The sequence below is a fragment of the Taudactylus pleione genome, unplaced genomic scaffold, assembly GCF_031769625.1.
Source record: "Taudactylus pleione unplaced genomic scaffold, aTauple2 ptg000384l, whole genome shotgun sequence".
In the NCBI taxonomy this organism is placed as follows: Eukaryota; Metazoa; Chordata; class Amphibia; order Anura; family Myobatrachidae; genus Taudactylus; species Taudactylus pleione.
Window position 1 is genome coordinate 636,085 of NW_028284785.1, and position 22,598 is coordinate 658,682.

The 22,598-nt window shown below is 47.2% G+C and overlaps 1 protein-coding gene across 1 annotated transcript; it reads right to left on the minus strand.

Annotated features, from left to right (window-relative positions):
* Window positions 1-9,269: 9,269 nt before the first annotated feature.
* On the minus strand, window positions 9,270-17,509 carry LOC148507784 (cornifelin homolog B-like). The gene is made up of 3 exons (XM_088445595.1): window positions 17,398-17,509; window positions 15,643-15,779; window positions 9,270-9,359 (listed from the first exon to the last, which is right to left on the minus strand). The coding sequence occupies exons 1-3, from the start codon at window positions 17,507-17,509 to the stop codon at window positions 9,270-9,272; spliced, it is 339 nt and encodes a 112-aa protein (XP_088301721.1).
* Between the last annotated feature and the right edge of the window lie 5,089 nt (window positions 17,510-22,598).

Sequence of the window (22,598 nt, forward strand, 5' to 3'; positions counted from 1 at the left end):
CTTAATTTCCACTCATTTCCAGTCTATTCTGAACACCTCACACCTCACAATAGTGTTTTCATGTCCAAAAGGTTGCACCGAGGTAGCTGGATGACTATGCTAAGCGACACGAGTGGGCGGCACAAACACGTGACCCATCTAGGAGTGACACTGCAGTGGCAGACAGGATGGCAGTTAGAAAAACTAGGCCCCAAACTGTACATAATGCATAGAAAAAAAAGAAGTGCAAGATGGAATTGTCCTTGGGCCCTCCCACCCACCCTTATGTTGTATAAACAGGACATGCACACTTTAACAAATCAATCATTTCAGCGCCAGGGTCTGCCACACAACTGTGGCTGAAATGATTGGTTCGTTTGGGCCCCCACAAAACAAGCTGGCAATTAATGTGTCCCTGCACAAACTGGCTCTACGGAGGCAAGATGTCATCCTCATCCTCCTCATCCACCGATTCCTCACCCTCTTCAGTGTGTACATCCTCATCCTCACAAAGTATTAACTCGTCCCCACTTGAATCCACCACCACAGGTCCCTCTGTACCTTCTGGAGGCTGGTCTCCCTGGAAGAGCTGATAATTCATTTTGATGAACATCATCTTCTCCACATTCTGTGGAAGCAACCTCCTACGCCTTTCGCTGACAAGGTTCCCGGCTGCACTAAACACTCTTTCGGAGTACACACTGGAGGGGGGGCAACTCAGGTAAAATAGAGCCAGCTTGTACAGGGGCCTCCAAATTGCCTCTTTTTCCTGCCAGTACAGGTATGGACTGTCTGACATGCCTACTTGGATGCTGTCACCGATGTAATCCTCCACCATTCTGTCAATGGTGACAGTATCATATGCAGTGACAGTAGACATGTCAGAAATTGTTGCCAGGTCCTTCAGTCCGGACCAGATGTCCAAACTTGGTCCTGCCTGCCCTGCATCACCGCCAGCGGGTTGCTTAGGATACCTAAGTTTTTTCCTGGCAGCCCCAGTTGCGGGAGAAAATGAAGAAGGAGCCGTTGACGTGTCACGTTCCGCTTCAGCTGACAGTGTGTTCACCAGCAGGTCTTTGCACCTCTGCAGGCTTGTGTCGGCCGGAAAGAGAGACACCACATAGGCTTTAAACCTAGGATCAAGCACGGTGGCCAAAATGTAGTGGTCTGATTTCAACAGATTGACCACCCTGGAATCCTGGCAAAGCGAATGAAGGGCTTCATCCACAAGTCCCACATGCCGAGCGGAATCGCTCCGTCTTAGCTCCTCCTTCACTTTCTCCAGCTGCTTCTGCAAAAGCCTGATGAGCGGAATGACCTGACTCAAGCTGGCTGTGTCTGAACTGACTTCACGTGTGGCAAGTTCGAAGGGCTGGAGAACCTTGCACAACACGGAAATCATTCTCCACTGCGCTTGAGTCAGGTGCATACCCCCTCCTTTGCCTATGTCATAGGTGGATGTATAGGCTTGTATGGCCTTTTGCTGCTCCTCCATCCTCTGAAGCATATAGAGGGTTGAGTTCCACCGCGTCACAACCTCTTGCTTCAGGTGATGGCGGGGCAGGTTCAAGAGTGTTTGCTGGCGCTCCAGTCTTCGGCACGCAGTCGCTGAATGGCGAAAGTGGCCAGAAATTTTTCGGGCCACCCAAAGCGTCTCCTGCACGCCCCTGTCGCTTTTCAGAAAATTCTGCACCACCAAGTTTATTGTGTGAGCAAAACATGGGACGTGCTGGAATTTGCCCAGATGTAATGCCCGCACAATATTGGTGGCGTTGTCAGATATCACAAATCCCCAGGAGAGTCTAAGTGGGGTAAGCCACTGGGCGATGATTTCCCTCAGTTTCTCTAAGAGGTTGTCGGCGGTGTGCCTCTTACTGAAACCGGTGATACACAGCGTAGCCTGCCTTGTAACGAGCTGGCGTTTCTGAGATGCTGCTACTGGTGACGCTGCTGCTGTTGCTGCGTAAGGTGATACATCTACCCAGTGGGCTGTCACAGTCATATAGTCCTTAGTCTGCCCTGTTCCACTTGTCCACATGTCCGTGGTTAAGTGGACATTGTGTACAACGGCATTTTTCAGGACACTGAGGACACTTTTTCTGACGTTTCTGTACAGTCTCGGTATCGCCTGCCTAGTGAAGTGGAATCTAGACGGGATTTGGAACCGGGGACACACTACCTCCATCAATTGTCTAAATCCCACTGCACTAATGGCGGATACCGGACGCACGTCTAACACCAACATAGCAGTCAAGGCCTCAGTTATACGTTTTGCTTCAGGGTGACTGCTGTCGTACTTCATCCTCCTCGCTAAGGACTGTTGGAGGGTCAATTGTTTAGTAAAAGTAGTGGTGTTCCTACTTCCTCTCTGGGATGATGAACGACTCCCAGCAGCAGCAACAGCAGCAGCGGCAGCAGTAGGCGTAGCAATGCAGGATCCTCCAGAGGAATCCCGGATAGGAGAGTCAGTCATGCCAGTGACATGGCCTGCAGGACTACTTCCGATCCTGACTAAGGAGGAAATTGACGAGGAGGGAGTTGACGGTGTGGTTTGCAGGCGCTTGGATACAACAGGACAACGGGATTTAGGTGTCCCTGGACTGCTTACGGTCTTAGCCAAAGTTTCTGAACTTGACAGTAACTTTTTATGAACGCGCTGCAGGTGCCGTATAAGGGAGGATGTTCCTAGGTGGTTGACGTCCCTACCCCTACTTATTTCACCTTTACATATGGTACATATGGCAAGACAGTTGTTGTCCGGATTTGGATAGAAATATTGCCAGACCAAAGAGGTGGAATGTTTGGTCTTCTGCCCAGGCATGACCGTGATGGGCTTTTTCATCCCACGGACAACAACTGTCTCCCCCGGAGCCTGATTTAAACAAACCACATCACCATCAGAATCCTCCTCGCCAACTTCCTCCTCAGCGCCAGCTACACCAGTATCCTCATCCTGTTGTACTTCAACAGTGACATCTTCAATTTGCATATCAGCAAGTGGACTGTGGGTGCTCCTTTCAGCACTTGCAGGGGGCGTGCAAATGGTGGAAAGAGCCACCTCTTCCCGTCCAGTGCTGGGAAGGTCAGGCATCGCAACCACCACCACACTTGGACTTTCCTTGGGGATTTGTGATATCTTCTTAGAAAGCACAGTTCTTCGCTGTGCTTTTGCCAGCTTAACTCTTTTGATTTTTTTAGTGGGAGGAGGGCTTCCATCGTCATGTGAAGCTGAACCACTAGTCATGAACATACTAGGGATCGACCTTAGCCGTTCCTTGCCACTCCGTGTCGTAAATGGCATATTGGCAAGTTTATGTTTCTCTTCAGCTGATTTAAATGTCTTTTTCAAGGTCATTTTCCTGAACTTTGCCATTTGGGATTGTATGTGCCCTCTACTATGACATTGGGCATCGGCCTTGGCAGACGACGTTGATGGCATGTTATCGTCTATGTCATGACTAGTGGCAGCAGCTTCAGCACTAGGAGGAAGTGGTTCTTGATCTTTCTCTATTTTATTTTTATCGGAGAAAGTTTGGTCCTCCATTTATGTTATATCGATTTGATATATACGTGCGGCTAAACCCAGAAAATAATTTTTTTTTTGGTTTGGACTGGAGTGTACTTTGGGGGTTACAGCACCCTTTAACGGTCAAGCCAGCCGGCCCTTTACTTATGACACAGGCGCACTCTTGGCACTACTTTGTTGATGCACGTGCGGCTACTGCGCACACAATTCACAAACACAGAAAATAATTTTTTTTTTGGTTTGGACTGGAGTGTACTTTCGGGGGTTACAGCACCCTTAACGGTCAAGCCAGCCGGCCCTTTACTTATGACACAGGCGCACGCTTGGCACTACTTTGTTGATGCACGTGCGGCTACTGCGCACACAATTCACAAACACAGAAAATAATTTTTTTTTTGGTTTGGACTGGAGTGTACTTTCGGGGGTTACAGCACCCTTAACGGTCAAGCCAGCCGGCCCTTTACTTATGACACAGGCGCACGCTTGGCACTACTTTGTTGATGCACGTGCGGCTACTGCGCACACAATTCACAAACACAGAAAATAATTTTTTTTTTGGTTTGGACTGGAGTGTACTTTCGGGGGTTACAGCACCCTTAACGGTCAAGCCAGCCGGCCCTTTACTTATGACACAGGCGCACGCTTGGCACTACTTTGTTGATGCACGTGCGGCTACTGCGCACACAATTCACAAACACAGAAAATAATTTTTTTTTTGGTTTGGACTGGAGTGTACTTTCGGGGGTTACAGCACCCTTAACGGTCAAGCCAGCCGGCCCTTTACTTATGACACAGGCGCACGCTTGGCACTACTTTGTTGATGCACGTGCGGCTACTGCGCACACAATTCACAAACACAGAAAATAATTTTTTTTTTGGTTTGGACTGGAGTGTACTTTCGGGGGTTACAGCACCCTTAACGGTCAAGCCAGCCGGCCCTTTACTTATGACACAGGCGCACGCTTGGCACTACTTTGTTGATGCACGTGCGGCTACTGCGCACACAATTCACAAACACAGAAAATAATTTTTTTTTTGGTTTGGACTGGAGTGTACTTTGGGGGTTACAGCACCCTTTAGCGGTCAAGCCAGCCGGCCCTTTACTTATGACACAGGCGCACGCTTGGCACTACTTTGTTGATGCACGTGCGGCTACTGCGCACACAATTCACAAACACAGAAAATAATTTTTTTTTTGGTTTGGACTGGAGTGTACTTTCGGGGGTTACAGCACCCTTAACGGTCAAGCCAGCCGGCCCTTTACTTATGACACAGGCGCACGCTTGGCACTACTTTGTTGATGCACGTGCGGCTACTGCGCACACAATTCACAAACACAGAAAATAATTTTTTTTTTGGTTTGGACTGGAGTGTACTTTCGGGGGTTACAGCACCCTTAACGGTCAAGCCAGCCGGCCCTTTACTTATGACACAGGCGCACGCTTGGCACTACTTTGTTGATGCACGTGCGGCTACTGCGCACACAATTCACAAACACAGAAAATAATTTTTTTTTTGGTTTGGACTGGAGTGTACTTTCGGGGGTTACAGCACCCTTAACGGTCAAGCCAGCCGGCCCTTTACTTATGACACAGGCGCACGCTTGGCACTACTTTGTTGATGCACGTGCGGCTACTGCGCACACAATTCACAAACACAGAAAATAATTTTTTTTTTGGTTTGGACTGGAGTGTACTTTCGGGGGTTACAGCACCCTTAACGGTCAAGCCAGCCGGCCCTTTACTTATGACACAGGCGCACGCTTGGCACTACTTTGTTGATGCACGTGCGGCTACTGCGCACACAATTCACAAACACAGAAAATAATTTTTTTTTTGGTTTGGACTGGAGTGTACTTTGGGGGTTACAGCACCCTTTAACGGTCAAGCCAGCCGGCCCTTTACTTATGACACAGGCGCACTCTTGGCACTACTTTGTTGATGCACGTGCGGCTACTGCGCACACAATTCACAAACACAGAAAATATTTTTTTTTTTGGTTTGGACTGGAGTGTACTTTCGGGGGTTACAGCACCCTTAACGGTCAAGCCAGCCGGCCCTTTACTTATGACACAGGCGCACGCTTGGCACTACTTTGTTGATGCACGTGCGGCTACTGCGCACACAATTCACAAACACAGAAAATAATTTTTTTTTTGGTTTGGACTGGAGTGTACTTTCGGGGGTTACAGCACCCTTAACGGTCAAGCCAGCCGGCCCTTTACTTATGACACAGGCGCACGCTTGGCACTACTTTGTTGATGCACGTGCGGCTACTGCGCACACAATTCACAAACACAGAAAATAATTTTTTTTTTGGTTTGGACTGGAGTGTACTTTCGGGGGTTACAGCACCCTTAACGGTCAAGCCAGCCGGCCCTTTACTTATGACACAGGCGCACGCTTGGCACTACTTTGTTGATGCACGTGCGGCTACTGCGCACACAATTCACAAACACAGAAAATAATTTTTTTTTGGTTTGGACTGGAGTGTACTTTCGGGGGTTACAGCACCCTTAACGGTCAAGCCAGCCGGCCCTTTACTTATGACACAGGCGCACGCTTGGCACTACTTTGTTGATGCACGTGCGGCTACTGCGCACACAATTCACAAACACAGAAAATAATTTTTTTTTTGGTTTGGACTGGAGTGTACTTTCGGGGGTTACAGCACCCTTAACGGTCAAGCCAGCCGGCCCTTTACTTATGACACAGGCGCACGCTTGGCACTACTTTGTTGATGCACGTGCGGCTACTGCGCACACAATTCACAAACACAGAAAATATTTTTTTTTTTGGTTTGGACTGGAGTGTACTTTCGGGGGTTACAGCACCCTTAACGGTCAAGCCAGCCGGCCCTTTACTTATGACACAGGCGCACTCTTGGCACTACTTTGTTGATGCACGTGCGGCTACTGCGCACACAATTCACAAACACAGAAAATAATTTTTTTTTGGTTAGGACTGGAGTGTACTTTCGGGGGTTACAGCACCCTTTAACGGTCAAGCCAGCCGGCCCTTTACTTATGACACAGGCGCACGCTTGGCACTACTTTGTTGATGCACGTGCGGCTACTGCGCACACAATTCACAAACACAGAAAATAATTTTTTTTTTGGTTTGGACTGGAGTGTACTTTCGGGGGTTACAGCACCCTTAACGGTCAAGCCAGCCGGCCCTTTACTTATGACACAGGCGCACGCTTGGCACTACTTTGTTGATGCACGTGCGGCTACTGCGCACACAATTCACAAACACAGAAAATAATTTTTTTTTTGGTTTGGACTGGAGTGTACTTTGGGGGTTACAGCACCCTTTAACGGTCAAGCCAGCCGGCCCTTTACTTATGACACAGGCGCACGCTTGGCACTACTTTGTTGATGCACGTGCGGCTACTGCGCGCACAATTCACAAACACAGAAAATAATTTTTTTTTTGGTTTGGACTGGAGTGTACTTTCGGGGGTTACAGCACCCTTAACGGTCAAGCCAGCCGGCCCTTTACTTATGACACAGGCGCACGCTTGGCACTACTTTGTTGATGCACGTGCGGCTACTGCGCACACAATTCACAAACACAGAAAATAATTTTTTTTTTGGTTTGGACTGGAGTGTACTTTCGGGGGTTACAGCACCCTTAACGGTCAAGCCAGCCGGCCCTTTACTTATGACACAGGCGCACGCTTGGCACTACTTTGTTGATGCACGTGCGGCTACTGCGCACACAATTCACAAACACAGAAAATAATTTTTTTTTTGGTTTGGACTGGAGTGTACTTTCGGGGGTTACAGCACCCTTAACGGTCAAGCCAGCCGGCCCTTTACTTATGACACAGGCGCACGCTTGGCACTACTTTGTTGATGCACGTGCGGCTACTGCGCACACAATTCACAAACACAGAAAATAATTTTTTTTTTGGTTTGGACTGGAGTGTACTTTCGGGGGTTACAGCACCCTTAACGGTCAAGCCAGCCGGCCCTTTACTTATGACACAGGCGCACGCTTGGCACTACTTTGTTGATGCACGTGCGGCTACTGCGCACACAATTCACAAACACAGAAAATAATTTTTTTTTTTGGTTTGGACTGGAGTGTACTTTCGGGGGTTACAGCACCCTTAACGGTCAAGCCAGCCGGCCCTTTACTTATGACACAGGCGCACTCTTGGCACTACTTTGTTGATGCACGTGCGGCTACTGCGCACACAATTCACAAACACAGAAAATAATTTTTTTTTGGTTAGGACTGGAGTGTACTTTCAGGGGTTACAGCACCCTTTAACGGTCAAGCCAGCCGGCCCTTTACTTATGACACAGGCGCACGCTTGGCACTACTTTGTTGATGCACGTGCGGCTACTGCGCACACAATTCACAAACACAGAAAATAATTTTTTTTTTGGTTTGGACTGGAGTGTACTTTCGGGGGTTACAGCACCCTTAACGGTCAAGCCAGCCGGCCCTTTACTTATGACACGGGCGCACGCTTGGCACTACTTTGTTGATGCACGTGCGGCTACTGCGCACACAATTCACAAACACAGAAAATAATTTTTTTTTTGGTTTGGACTGGAGTGTACTTTGGGGGTTACAGCACCCTTTAACGGTCAAGCCAGCCGGCCCTTTACTTATGACACAGGCGCACGCTTGGCACTACTTTGTTGATGCACGTGCGGCTACTGCGCACACAATTCACAAACACAGAAAATAATTTTTTTTTTGGTTTGGACTGGAGTGTACTTTCGGGGGTTACAGCACCCTTAACGGTCAAGCCAGCCGGCCCTTTACTTATGACACAGGCGCACGCTTGGCACTACTTTGTTGATGCACGTGCGGCTACTGCGCACACAATTCACAAACACAGAAAATAATTTTTTTTTTGGTTTGGACTGGAGTGTACTTTCGGGGGTTACAGCACCCTTAACGGTCAAGCCAGCCGGCCCTTTACTTATGACACAGGCGCACGCTTGGCACTACTTTGTTGATGCACGTGCGGCTACTGCGCACACAATTCACAAACACAGAAAATAATTTTTTTTTTGGTTTGGACTGGAGTGTACTTTCGGGGGTTACAGCACCCTTAACGGTCAAGCCAGCCGGCCCTTTACTTATGACACAGGCGCACGCTTGGCACTACTTTGTTGATGCACGTGCGGCTACTGCGCACACAATTCACAAACACAGAAAATATATTATTTTTTTAGCACTTGGGGGGAGCACCCCTGATGGACAGAGCACCCCCTGGACAACACTACAGCACTCCTTTAGGACTGGGACACTGCACAGGACTTTGGAGTGGACACAGCCCCTATGGAGAACTGACTGCACAACACAGTCCAGCCAGCCCCTATGGACTTTGAAGTAGTGGACACAGCCCCTATTAACAACAGCAGCACAGCACAACACAGCCAGCCCCTATGGACTTTGAAGTAGTGGACAACAGCAGCACTACACTACACTACACTACACAGCCCTAACTCCCACCCTCCCTCTTCACTGTCCACAGCCGAGTGAGAAAATGGCGCCGACGTGTGTACCTTATATAGGATCCAAAACCCGCGAGACTCGGAAGGCGGGAAGATGACGTTTTGCCTCGATTTCAGATCCGAGTCAGGCGGGAAAAGTCGAGCCTGACTCGGATCGGACTCGGATCGGGGGGGCTCGGGGGGGTTCGGATTTCAGAAATCCGAACCCGCTCACCCCTAATATATATATATCTCCAGCTTGTCTCTGTCTTCTCTTCATAGCACAGTCCAGTTGCTGCCATCTCATTTCCTGGCCTTCAGCTCACGGGCCATCTGGCACAAAGTGCAGGGACCACAGCACGTGAGACACACATAGTCATCGAAGATAGATCCCTGTAATGCAAAATAAAGGAAACTGCTAAGAGAGTACAATAGACTGTATAGAATAGAGTATGGAATTTTTTTGTTCAGGTATCCATGGATTTCTACATGGACAAGTGGACGTGATTGGCTACAGGGATACAAGGTGAGTATGTGTGACAGTGAGTGTGAATGTGAGTGTGTATGTATGTTTTAATGAACTTATACTGTCACGGTGTGTGTGTGTACTGTCTTAATTTTAATATTTATTTTGCAGGTGAAGTACAGGTACCAGCGGGTCCGTAATGCCCCGCATGCTGGTACTTGTGGTTCTTCAAGTACCAGCATGTGGGGGAGGCTTGCTGGGACCTGTAGTTCACCTGCAAAAGACAATCTTTTTACATCTATCTTTTACACCACATTTTTACACAAATCAACCCAGCACCCACCGGCCAGGGGTATCGTGGATAGCCCTTGGCTATCAGCCCAGGCTTGGAGAGCCATGAGAGGAACCCCTTTATTGTGGAGGTCCCCACTTCCTCAGGGATCCCCGGCTTGGGCTGACTAGCAGTTGCTTTGGCCGGGGGACCAGGTGAAAAGGTTCCCATGGCTGTGGCATTATCCCCCCCCCCACTAGAAAGAGTCTGGTGCAGGTTATGGAAGACACAGGGGACCCCCTACTCATTATGGACCTCATTCAGAGGCGGTCGCACGTAGCGATTGGACGTAGCGAGCAATGTTTTTTCAACTGCGCATGCGTGTACATGGCAGTGCGCGTGCGCAAGCCTGTCTTTCTGAACGCAATCCTCTTGCTCGCTAGTCACTATGAGGTCGTAGCTGTGATTGACATTTCGTGCCGTTTGGGGTGGTTACAGGGGAAGGTGCTTGTGAACGGGGGTGTGGTGGTGCGCACGCAGGTGTGGTTGACCTTAAAAAGGGCGTTTTAAGGGCGTGCATATATTACTGAGTGAGTCATCACACACGTCATCTCGTTGCAATAACGACGCTACTGCTCATAGTGCTAAAGGTAGCCCAGGGTCTACCCTAAGCATTGCGAGTGCTGGCGATGGTTTCTGCCTCAATCGATGTCTGTAGGCAATTAACACTGTAACAGGTGTTAATCGTGCTGACGTAGGTTGCCGCCTGCGACCGATTCTGAATTAGGCCGTAGAGATAGGAGGTGTGCTTTCATTGTTGTGGGTGTTTCTGCGCTTACGATGTGCGTTGCGATTGAGCGCTCGTTTTGCATATTCTCGATCACTTTGGGTGCGACCGATCGCTCCCGAGCGACCGCCTCTGAATGAGGGCCTATTTCCCCTGTATTTCCAAAACCAGGACCAGCTCGCTTAGCCCAGTACTGGTTGTGCTACATACAAGGGACCGCTACGTCTTTTGTCCCCTGTATTTTCACAACCAGGACTGGCTCTGAAAAGCCCGGGGCTGGAGTGCTTTAGGGGGTGAGGGCCACATTGTGTTTTTTTTCTACACTTTTCTATAATTTCTTTTAACATATATGTATGCACAGATCTCACTGATCTGTGCATGCATCTGTGTCGGCATCGCATGTATTGGCATCACATGTATCGCATGTATCGAAACGACATATCGTTAGTACCTAAACACTGAACGATATGCCGTAAATCGTTAACGAGATTGCCAGATCTTACATCGGGTATGCACATCGGCATAGTTATTGGTAATGTACACTGCATGATTTGCACGATTTGTTGTTCCGATGCGTCGGAATTGGCCAAATCATGCATAATATCGTCTAGTGTGTACGTACCTTTAGATACTAGTTTCCTAGTCAGAAATATGCAGGATTCTAATGCGCCATCAGCAAGATGTCCTACCTTCTGCAGATTTACCTAACGCACAGTCAGCTAATCCTGGATACACATCTCCATTGTACCATTCCTAAAGTAACTAGTAGTGCCTCCTCCTAATATAAGCAAGTCCTAAAGTGCCCCCAGTATTAAGTTAAAGAATGGTGCCAGTGTAGTACATTAAATATTATAAGTGCCCCCAGTATTATAAAATAAATACTAATGGCCCCCAGTAGTTTTGCAATACTGCAGCCTGGAGGCCAATGACTCCACTAGTTCTGGGAGTTCCGCCACTGCCCTTACTCCTACCCTACTCCCACCTATACTACTCACACTGGAACACCCTGACACCTGACCTACTCACACCTATGGGTACATTTACTAAAGTTAGAGTTTTTAGCTCTGTTAAAGAGCCAGACCCAATTCCAGGATCTTGGGTAGGCAGCTTATATTTAGTTTTTTTTGCTAAATTATTTAAAGTCAGTGAAGAGAAAAAACATGTATTTCACACTTTCACTGCTGCTGCCATTGTTAGATGCGCTGAATCCTTGCTTGACTGTGGCCTATAAGTTCCCATATGAGGATGTTAATACTTGATATTAGCCGTTACATTGCCTTTGAACTTATCAATGAAAACAGTGCATGTGCTGCAGCTTCATAGCCTATGTGCATAATGCAGATATTCTAACTGGGCTGTTTGCTTATTGTTCACTAGCTAGTAGTAGCATACATTATTATTATGCCACATTTGTAATGTTTTATTTATTTTTTTACTTATAGAATGGGGATTAACCATACTTTTTATGAAATTATCACAATTACGAGAATGGTCCTGTATACCAGTCACTGCATTAGTCCCTATATTACATACCTGTTACTAAAATTGTGCCTGTGTTATATATTGGTCACTAGAATGGTATACCAGGAGCTCATCAGACTCGATGTTGCCCCACAGCTCCGTCGTGCGCATGCGCGAGACCCGGCTCACGACGGGTGATCCGTCGTTAGGGGTCTCGTCGCAGACGGGGCGAGCTGTCGATGTTGAGTGACAGCTCGCCCCGTTTGCTGGGCGGGCCGGGGGCATGCCTGGCCAAACGGAGGCGTTCCAGTAGGAACGCTTGCCGTTTGGGGGCGGCCCCACTGACATCATCAGTGATGTCAGTGGGGAGCTTCCTGCTCGATCAGAGCAGGAAGCTCCCTGGGGCTTAAGGTTGACGAGCCCCTACCTTAGGGTCTCGTCGTAAGCCCCGATGGTCGCGATGGTCTTGACCATCGCGACCATCACCCTTGTCGGTCGTTAGAGCTGTGGGTGTTAACCCACAGCCTAACGACCGTCATGGAGGCGGCGGTTCAGGATGCAAGCAGCAGATATTATTCTGACCACGCATCTGGGCACCTAACTACTGTCAGCAGGGTCTGGTGCAGTGTCCCCCGGACATTGTGCAGGGAAAACATCTTGCACGGGGCTTGAGGGGAGATGCCAATGTCTGGGTGCCCTGCAGAGTGCCAGTGCCAAGCAGCTCTGCTCTTATCATTGTTCCCTACTGTACACTGTCACCTTGTATCGAGACATTTAGCATTGTATATGTAAGCAGAGTGAATACATAAACATATGTAAAATATATATATAATTTGGAATAATCCAAGTGACCACCACAAAAAAAAAGTGAAGTGGAGGAGTTGAGTCCAGAAAGAGGATTTGTCAGGACAGATAAAAGGAGGAGTCAGATTAATTATTAAATCCCTCCCCCCCTAAAAGAACAGTCTAGATCCACCCCTGATCCATGCATTATATATTGGTCACTAAAATGGTCTCTGCATTCTATACCAGTTACTAGTCTGCCCCTATGTTGCATATCAGTGACTAGAATGGTCCCTGCATTCTATACTGGTCACTAGAATGGTCCCTTTATTGTATATCTGTTATGAGATTTGCCCCTGTATTGTATATTGGCCTCAAGAATAATCCCTGTATTGTATAATGGTCACAGGAATTGTCCCTGTATTGTATATTGGTCACGAATATAATACCTGTATTGCATAATGGTCACCTGAATGGTCCCTGTATTGTATATGGGTCACTAGAATATTCCCTGTATTGTATGCTGGTCACAGGAATGGTCCTTGTATTGTATATTGGTAAGTAGAATGGTTCCTGCATTGTATATCAGTCACTAAAGTGCTGTGTGCATTTTGTAGGGGTCACTAGAATGGTCTCTGGTTTGGGATGGGACTGGTCTTTGTATTTGTTTATAGCTCTTTGAAATAACAATGTTTAAAATATTTCATTGGCTATTTAAAGCACACCCACATTAGACAAACCTTACCTACAGAGGCTATTATCATGTGTTTTTTCCCCGTTGCAATGCGCTGGTGAAAAAACCAGGGCCACTTACTTGTGTCTGCCCCCCAGGCTAAAAGTTGCCAGTCAGCCCATGTTCGCAAATAACCAAAATGGCCATCATCCATTCATCTGATCGGAATCTACAGACAGCGATCTGGATGGCTGGAAATTGAACAATAACTTCAGACTGTGGACCTCATTCAGAGCCACTTGCAAAATGCGAGCACCCGCTCTGAATGAGGGCGGCTGCTTCTATGTAATGAGCCGGCCTCCTGGCCGCTCGCTAAGCTGTGGGTGACTACCCACAGCTTTAGCGAGTGGCCAGGTTGATGGTCGCGATGGTCAAGACCATCGCGACCCTCGGGGCTTGCGACAAGACCCTTGTGGTAGGGTCTTGTCTGCCGCAAGCCCCAGTGAGTTTTCGGCTCTAATAGAGCCGGAAGCTCACCACTGACATCACGAGTGATGTCAGTGGGGCCGCCCCAAAACAGCAGGCGTTCCTTCGGGAACGCCTCAGTTTGTGTAGCCACCCCCCCCCGCCCCGCCTACAAAACGGTGCGAGCTGTTGATCACCATCGACAGCCGCCCCTTTTGTAGTGAGCCCCGGAGCGAGAGAATTTCTCTCTCGCTCCAGGGCTTGCGCACGCGCAGTGCGGCCGCTGCGCGTGTGCAGGGCCTCAACATCGACCCACTTGCTAGTGTTCAGCGCTTGTGAGCGGGTCTGAATGAGACCCCCTGTGTGTGTGGTCACCATCTACACATGTCATACCGGCCTACTCTCCCGGAAGCTGTGGGAGTCGCACCCCTGAGAGAATAGGCAGCCCTCCCGCATGATCCATCTTGCCCACTTCCTATTGAAGTGGGCACTATGGGGAGGATAATCCTGTGAATCGCGGGTAAACAGTGAAGGGGCGGAGCCAATATGACGGGTTTCCAAAATGTCATATTAGCCATGCCCCCTCTCAATTATCCTGCGATTAGCATTTAGAGATGCGTAGTGCCGGGCTCCGCCCCCACCTCAAGCCAGTTGCATCTCTCCTCTGGTCTGCCCCCGGAGGAGAGACTCAAAATGTAGGCAAGTATGCATGTGGGTTGGCAAACTAGAAATAGATCGGGTTGTGACTTTCCCATGTACAGTATGGGGACAATACATGTATTTAAAGGGCAGACTAGAAGGGTCAAGTGGTTCTTATCTGCCATCAAATCCTATGTTTCTATGTTTTTAACTGGGATGAGGGTCGATTAAACAGGTAGTGACACAGAGCAGGCAGTGTGCAAAATGAGTGTCAGACTGGAAAGGGTGCTATGACTGCAAATGAAAAACATGTAAAAAAAAAACCCCCAACAACATGCTAGAAGAGACCATGGGCTCTGTTTACTGCAATCCACATTTAAAATGCAGATTGTAGTGTGATATTTCCGACTATATTCGCAGCTCCGATCATTATTTTCAAACCAACCGTGTCAAAAAGGCTAAAAAATACTCACAGTAAAATACAATTTCCCCCTTTCTCAAAGTATAATGAATGGGATTTCCTAAGGGCTCCATTTCAGCTCAAATACGCAGGAGAGAGGTAGGTGGAGAAATGAGTTTAAGAGGCACATCTAATAGTTATAGACTTTTTATTGTGGAATAGTAACTATGAGTTTGCCTGTGCCTAAGGAGATCTTGGCACTGCATAAAAAAAAAATCACACTTTGGGGTCATATGGTAGTGCCAGGACAAAACAGGGCCCCACAGCAAATCTTATGCCAGCCATGCCTCTTAAGCCCTATGGAACGCCCATTCTGCTCTGATAGGAGGAGACAATAGTCTCTTCTGAGCAAGCATGGCTGTTTAAAGCACACCTGGGGGTGGGAGCTTTGTGGAGTGGCTCGTTAGTGGCTGCACCCACTGTAGTTCCACCACTGGTAAGGGTGATTCCATGAGCTTGTGTAGGAGCTAAGCAAATGTGTAAGGGTGACCTTAGAGGTGGATCTTTGGGTTTGTGGATGGCAGGGAATTCATCACATGCACAGTGGTTATCTAGGCACAGTATAATAATAATAATAATAATAATAATAATAATAATAATAATAATAATAATCATAATCATAAAAATAATAATTTTAATGTACTATCATATTAAGAGAAAATCATTCTTACCGGGATGTGGTGACGTTCTCTGATGCCTGTGCGCATGGCGAGCACAGTGCCTCCTATCACTGGCAGGCAGCAACACTCTCCATAGTCTGAGGCCAGTTTACAAGCCAAAAAACATGGCACAAATGTTCCACAGAGACCTGATGGAGGCAATATATGTAGAAATGGTCGGGAACTGGAGTTGAAAGCCGAAACCTGAAGACGGGGCAGAATTGCTCGTCTCTCATGATAAACCCTAATAGACGAACATCTACATAAACAGTGAATGCAAACCTTCTAAATTGAATTGCATGCTGGGAAAAAATTATAAGTAAAAGCATATAAGATTTCGGGCTCAATTTATAAACATTATTTTTACTTTTTTTCACATCCTTTTCACATTATTTTAGTATCACTTATATTTACTAAATGGCAATTGGAGTAGAAATCATAAAATTCTACTCCAAACCCTAATTATCACATATTTATAGTAAGCAGATCGCATTTCCCATAATTGTAATGGGAAATGCGATTTGCCTGGGATTTACTAAAAATAAAATGTGAAAAAATAATAATAACGCCACTTGGAGGTGGTGTTATCCTTGCTTTCCCCCAGTTACCGGACTCCTGCTCTGCTCTAACAGGCAGAGCAGAGCCTGGAGCTGGCCCCAGTGATCAGCTGTGTGGTCTAAACAGGCCACAAGCTGATCACTGCTACAAAATCAAAAAACAAAAAAACTTACCTCCAGGGACCGGAGACCGATCTCCAGTGATGTCCTCCTTCCAGTCAGCTGGTTTCCCGGCTTACTGCACTGTGACCCTGGTCAGCTTCTGCATTAAACAGCTGACCGGGTCACAGTGCAGGATGGGAGACCAGCTGACCAGAGCCCCGGAGGGAGGACATCACTGAAGCAGCGATGACCTGACTGGAGGTAAATAAAAGTAAGGGGGGGTTGCGGCCATGAGAGGGGAATGCAGGAGGGAGGGGCGGCCATGCACAAAAAATACAGTGATAAGGCTGCGGAGAGGATTTCCAGAGACAGAGCTTTATCGCAAGTTCTGTCCCTGCAAGGGATTTTTTATAAATTTCTGTGATATTGCCTGAATTCGCAATGCGAATTCAGTCGGAAATATCACACTACAATCTGCATTTTAAACCCCTGCAAGAATTGTATACTAACTCGTGTCACTCATTTTAATAAGTTAGCCCTGCGATATGACTCTTAAGAGGTTGCGGAGCTATGCACGCAGGTTGAGATGGATCCCCAGCTCCTAGCGTAGTGTTAAACTAGCTGCACATATCTTACCCACCAACATGCCTGAGACTGGAGCCACATCTCCTGGTGCTTATAGTGAGGCTTCACCTCATTATGGGCCCTATTTACTACAATCCACATTTAAAATGCAGATTGTAGTGTGATATCTCTGACTGAATTCGCATTTTATTAATAAAATCCCTTGCAGGGACAGAGCTTGCGATAAAGCTCTGTCCCTGCGAGTCCCCACCGCAATGTTTTCACTGTATTTTTCAGAAAAAAAAACCCTGTGATATTGCCTGAATTTGCAATGCGTATTCAGACAGAAATATCACACTACAATCTACATTTTAAATGCGGATTATAGTAAATAGGGCCCTATTGTGTTTTATATTTTCCTATGGGTGAAATATGTTTTTTTTTCTTTCACAGGGTGCTAGTAAACCTGGGGCTGGACCTACTGTGATGGTAGATGAGGTCATGGAGCAACACATGGAATCACAGTCTGCCATTTCATACTTACAGATGCCTGTATCACCACAACAGTCACAGACACCAGAATGCCACTGATTTATACTGGGGGCTGTAACAGTGTATATTTGTGTCACTTGAGGCTGTGAGGTCACTGGGTACATCAATGGGGCCTAAAAAAAAAAAAAAATACCTTTACAACAAGCTTTTGACAAATGTTACGAGTAGTCCACAATATACAAGTGTTAAAAATACATGCCTACCCTCCCGGAAATCGCGGGAGGCTCCCCCCCTGTACTCCCAGAAGGGTAGGCACTTCTCCCGCATTCTAGCCACTTCCTAGTGAAGTGGGCAGAATAAGGAGAATTTTCCTGCGGACCGGCAGATCCGCGAGTAGGGGCCGTGACCTAATGACATTAATCTATGGAAGCCCCCAGGTCTTTACAGCAGGGGGCGTGGCAGCTGCATAGGTGGGCAGTGCAGGGGACTTGACGGCGGCAATTCCATAATTGTGGCTCCGCCCTGTGCTATGCAGTGCTGAGATTATAGGCATTGTAAAATGAGACAGGGCACAATGACGTGCTGCAGCGCAAATGGCGCCATCGTCCCTCCCCTGGACTTCTCACTTTTTCTTGGTAAGTGGACGGCAGCAGGGGGATGGGGGGGAGGGCAGGTAGGGGGTGCCTATAGGGAGAGGGGGGAGGACTAGTTACCTTGGTCAAAGTATGTCTACAGGGCCCAGGCCAATGAGAAGGAGGAATGAGGAGAAGGAGGAATGAGGAGGAGGAATGAGGGGCAGGAATGATGAGTAGGAGGAATGAGGAGGAAGAACGAGGTGGAGGGGTTCTACCATAGCATAAGTGTATAAGTGGCTCTTCTATGGCATAATGTGTATAAAGGGCTCTACTATGGCGTAAAGTGTATAAGCAGCTCTACTGAGTTGTAACATGTGTAAGGGGCTCTACTGTGGTATAACATGTATAAGGGGCTCTACCATGGCATAATGTATAAAAGGTGCTCTATTGTGATGTAACATGTATAAGGGGCTCTACTATGGTGCAACGTGCATAAGGGACTCTACTGTGGTTTAAATTGTATAAGGGACTCTACTGTGTGGTGTAACGTGTATAAGGGGCACTACTGTGTGGCATAACGTGTATAAGGGGTACTAATATGTGGCGTAACGTTTATAAGGGGCACTACTGTGTGGTGTAATGTGTATAAGGGGAACTAATATTTGGCGTAACATGTATAATGGACACTACTGTGTGGCGTAACGTGTATAAGGGGCACTTCTATGTGGTGTAATGTGTATAAGGGGCACTACTGTGTGGTGTAACATGTTTATGGGGCACTGCTGTGTGTTATAACATGTATAAGGGGTACTAATATGTGGCGTAACGTGTATAAGGGGCACTACTGTGTGGCGTAACATGTATAAAGGGGACTACTGTGTGGTGTAATGTGTATAAGGGGCACTACTGTGCGGTGTAATGTGAATAACGGAGGGGAGGGCATTAATTCTCTTTCTGGCACAGGGCACCAAAATGTCTAGTTATGGCTCTGGTACAGGCTGATGATGATGATGGATGTAGGCTGAGGAAGTTGGGGTATAAACCTCAGTGAAATGTGTCCAGCTTTGTATAATTTGGACCATCGCCAATTCATATTTCCAGACCAGTATCAGCCGCAGACTTCTATCCAGTAGCATACTTCTGACAGCGACCAACATATACGAGATTCTCTTGCTAATCATACTACGGATCTATCATTCTATACCAACTGGTGTTATATAAATCTGCTCTATTGGGTTTATCTGGATTGACTTTTATATACACACTATATGACACTGTCATTTAAAGTATCAACTGCTCCCTGGCAGGTCTAATATATAGTGACTTCTATATAACATATACGAACTGTGTCAGTGGACATTATTAAAAACTCTTTCTAATAGAAGTGCCCCCAAGTGTGTAGGTGCCAGTATGGGGTAGATTGTGCACCTTAAGGGGCCACATCAATTGAATGAGAGGACTCTTCTCTTTTAAATAATGGTGCTCCTGAGTCATTGAATCCAGGATGAGAGATATCAATCTTCCCCATTCCTGGCCTTCAAAATGGCCACCAGAAGAAAACTTTTCAGAATTCCCCTCTTTCAATTGAGGGTATCCTCGAGTCTGTGGCCCCACTGCATGATGAAGTCTCCCCCTCCCCCCATTGGAACTATTGTAGTACTGAAGATGAGTCCCGCTCATCCTTAGCAGCAAAGGGAGAATAAAAATCTAAATCACTAAATAATCTCAAAGATTCTTGCAAAACATCTTGGTGTGACATGTGAGAGTTTAGATGTAACAGGTATCTCCGTGTTCTATTTTACTCTATTCCACAGTTCCACAAAGAAAAAGGACAAATCAGTGTATTCACCTTCAGCCTGATTCACATGCAAAACAGCTGCATCAGCGGCAGGATTGCATGCTTAGAAATAAATGTAGAGCTCCCTCTGTTTTCAGAGTCGCACGTTTCTTTGCGGCCACACTGCCAATACACCTGGGGCAGTGTATTGTTGATTATAGAATCTGTCATCCAATCTGCACACATCAGTACCAGCCCTATATCTGATGGAAGAGATGAATCTCTGAATACACGCAGCCTGCAATTTCATCCACATGCCCATGACATGCCCCCGGGACATCCAATTGTTGCTCTGTCACGCACATTCAGCCGCAACGAGATGCATACAACTCTGATTTGCTCGTAGATGCTCAATGTTACATAAGCTCATCTAGGATACATGCACAGTGCGAAAATCACAAGGTAGGTCCGTCCACGAAATGGACTTGAGTGCAACCTCCTGGATTAGTTCCCATGTGTGTTCTCTGTAGCCCTCTTTAGGGGACATGCTGTATTTATCCCAATCTGCATTTTTAATGCGGAAATACCAAAATTATTTAGCATAAATTTGCAACGTGAAAATTAATATTTTCATGCAAATTTACTACGTTGTCTTGCTAGGAGATGGGCCCGTCCTGGTGAAGAGTTGGAAGCAGTGTGATAGCGTAAAGCTATCACACTGCTTCCTGGATGTAGTCTCTGGCTCATACTGCACGTGCGCAGCTGTCCGCTGGCACATGTGTCACCAGGGCCCATGGAGTGAGAGCCTCCAGGGAAAAAATACTGAAATAGTGGACCATGGGCTACTGAAGGAGAAAGCCATCCAGAGGTTGGTAAATACGGCAGCACTGCATCCCTCATAAAAACCTATGGCGGCTGCATTTGCGGACCACAATGGGGGGACCGCGGCACTGCTGGAGATATTGTTACATATCTGACATAGTACATCTGGTCTTTCACAGACACATAATAGAGTTGTGTGCAGCATTGCCACACTGTGTGAAGGGTATGTGGTTGGAGGAGGGTCTAAAGCCGCGTATCCACTAGCCGATATTTTAAACGACTGAACAATAACGATATCCTTGTTGTTCATTATATCGGCCAGTGGACATGCCGTCAACGACTAGCGATGCACGCTCCCGCTGGTTGTTGACGACGTCGCACATCGCCCGTACTTGCAGTGCAACCTGACAATATTGTCAGGTTCTGCAAGTACGGGGATGAGGGAGGGTGACGTCACTGACCGATAATGTGATTGATATCGTTCAGTGTGGGTGCTCAATGTCGTTAATGACATTGAGTACACTACTGCCGGGGACACTACACGATATCGCTCATGGAGCGATATTGTGTAGTGGATATGCGTCTTAAAGTGATAGCTACACTCCAGACATGCTGGTCACTGCCATACCCGGCTGAATGGCTGCACCGCAACAGCAGCACAACTCCTGTTGATTTGACTGATTATATTCAAAGACAATCTTAAAATAATTTCTAGGGCCACTTTAAATTCTCAATCCTGCAGTTTATGGGTCAGTCAGTACAGAACTAGAGAAGTTTACAGTTTACACCTAGAAGTTTACAGAGGCACTTACATTGTAACGGTGCAAGAGCAGAGCAGCCCTGAGGGAAGGTGTAGGAGGGGTTGGAATAGCAGTTGTAGCTGCTGATAGATTTTCTTCATTATGTGACCATTTTTTATTTTAAATTAAACCTAAGCAAAGACTGGGGATTTATGCAACTGTGCTAATTGCCCTCAACCGACTGCAAGCAACGGACCTAATTAGAGCCTGTCTGTCACATCTGAAACCTTAGTACAGGATTCCTTTCTAATTTGTCACATCCCATAGTTTTACCAAAATGCAATATCTCAGTGCCTCAGTGCTACACCCTATCCCTTATCCCACTGAGACTCCTCTACCGGTTTTACCAGTTTTTGCTGAGATTGCTGTGACGTAAACTTTTTGCTCCTTTATTGTCGCGAAAGCACCTGGTACCCAGTGACTGCTACGCAGACTGCAGTCCTGTGACTAATATGCTAAACTGTCCCCGATCTGATGACTAGTGCTCCCACCAGAGAACAGACCTCCCGTAAGCAGACGCTATGATTGGCTGACAGAGTCCTGTCCCTGCTTTTTACCGATTTCTAATTAGTTGTCGGAGATCAGTGCAGAACAGCAAACAGCGCTGTCAGTCAGAGCCGTAACTAGACTTTTTGGTGCCCTGTGCCAGAGAGAGCATTGGCGGCCCCCCCCATTTTTTAAATAGAGTAATAAGATAGTGCACCTGAAAAAGGGCCATGGCCTCATGGAGAAGGGCCAGGGAAGAGATAGGGGAGGCCAGGAGATGCTGGGGATAAAAGAAGAGGAAGCTACAAGTGAGAATCATAATAAACAGGAGAATTGACAGGACCAAACAGCGCCCCCTGCCCTGCGGTGCCCTGTGCCATGGCACAGGTCGCACTACCCTAGTTACGGTCCTGCTGTCAGTCAATAATAGCGGTAGCTATTAAAAGGTACAATTTCTAGTTTTTCAGCATCAGAAATTTTGGCAAATGCATCGTGGGCAATGGGTATGTAATACCAAATGTCAGGATGCCTTCTGTCAAAATACCAACACCAGCATCCCGATGGTCGGTATCCCGACAGAGGTTGGGTAAGTATACTTACACTCCCCCCTTCTTCCCCTTACCCTCCCTTCTTGTAGCCTAACAGAGCCCTCCCCGCACCCTAACCCTCCTCATTAGTGCCTAAACCTTAGTCTACTCCCTTTGTGCCTAAACCTAAGTCTCCCACCTTTGTGTCTAAACCCAACCTCCCCTCTTAGTGCCTAACCCTAACCTCCCCCCAGTGGTGCCTAACC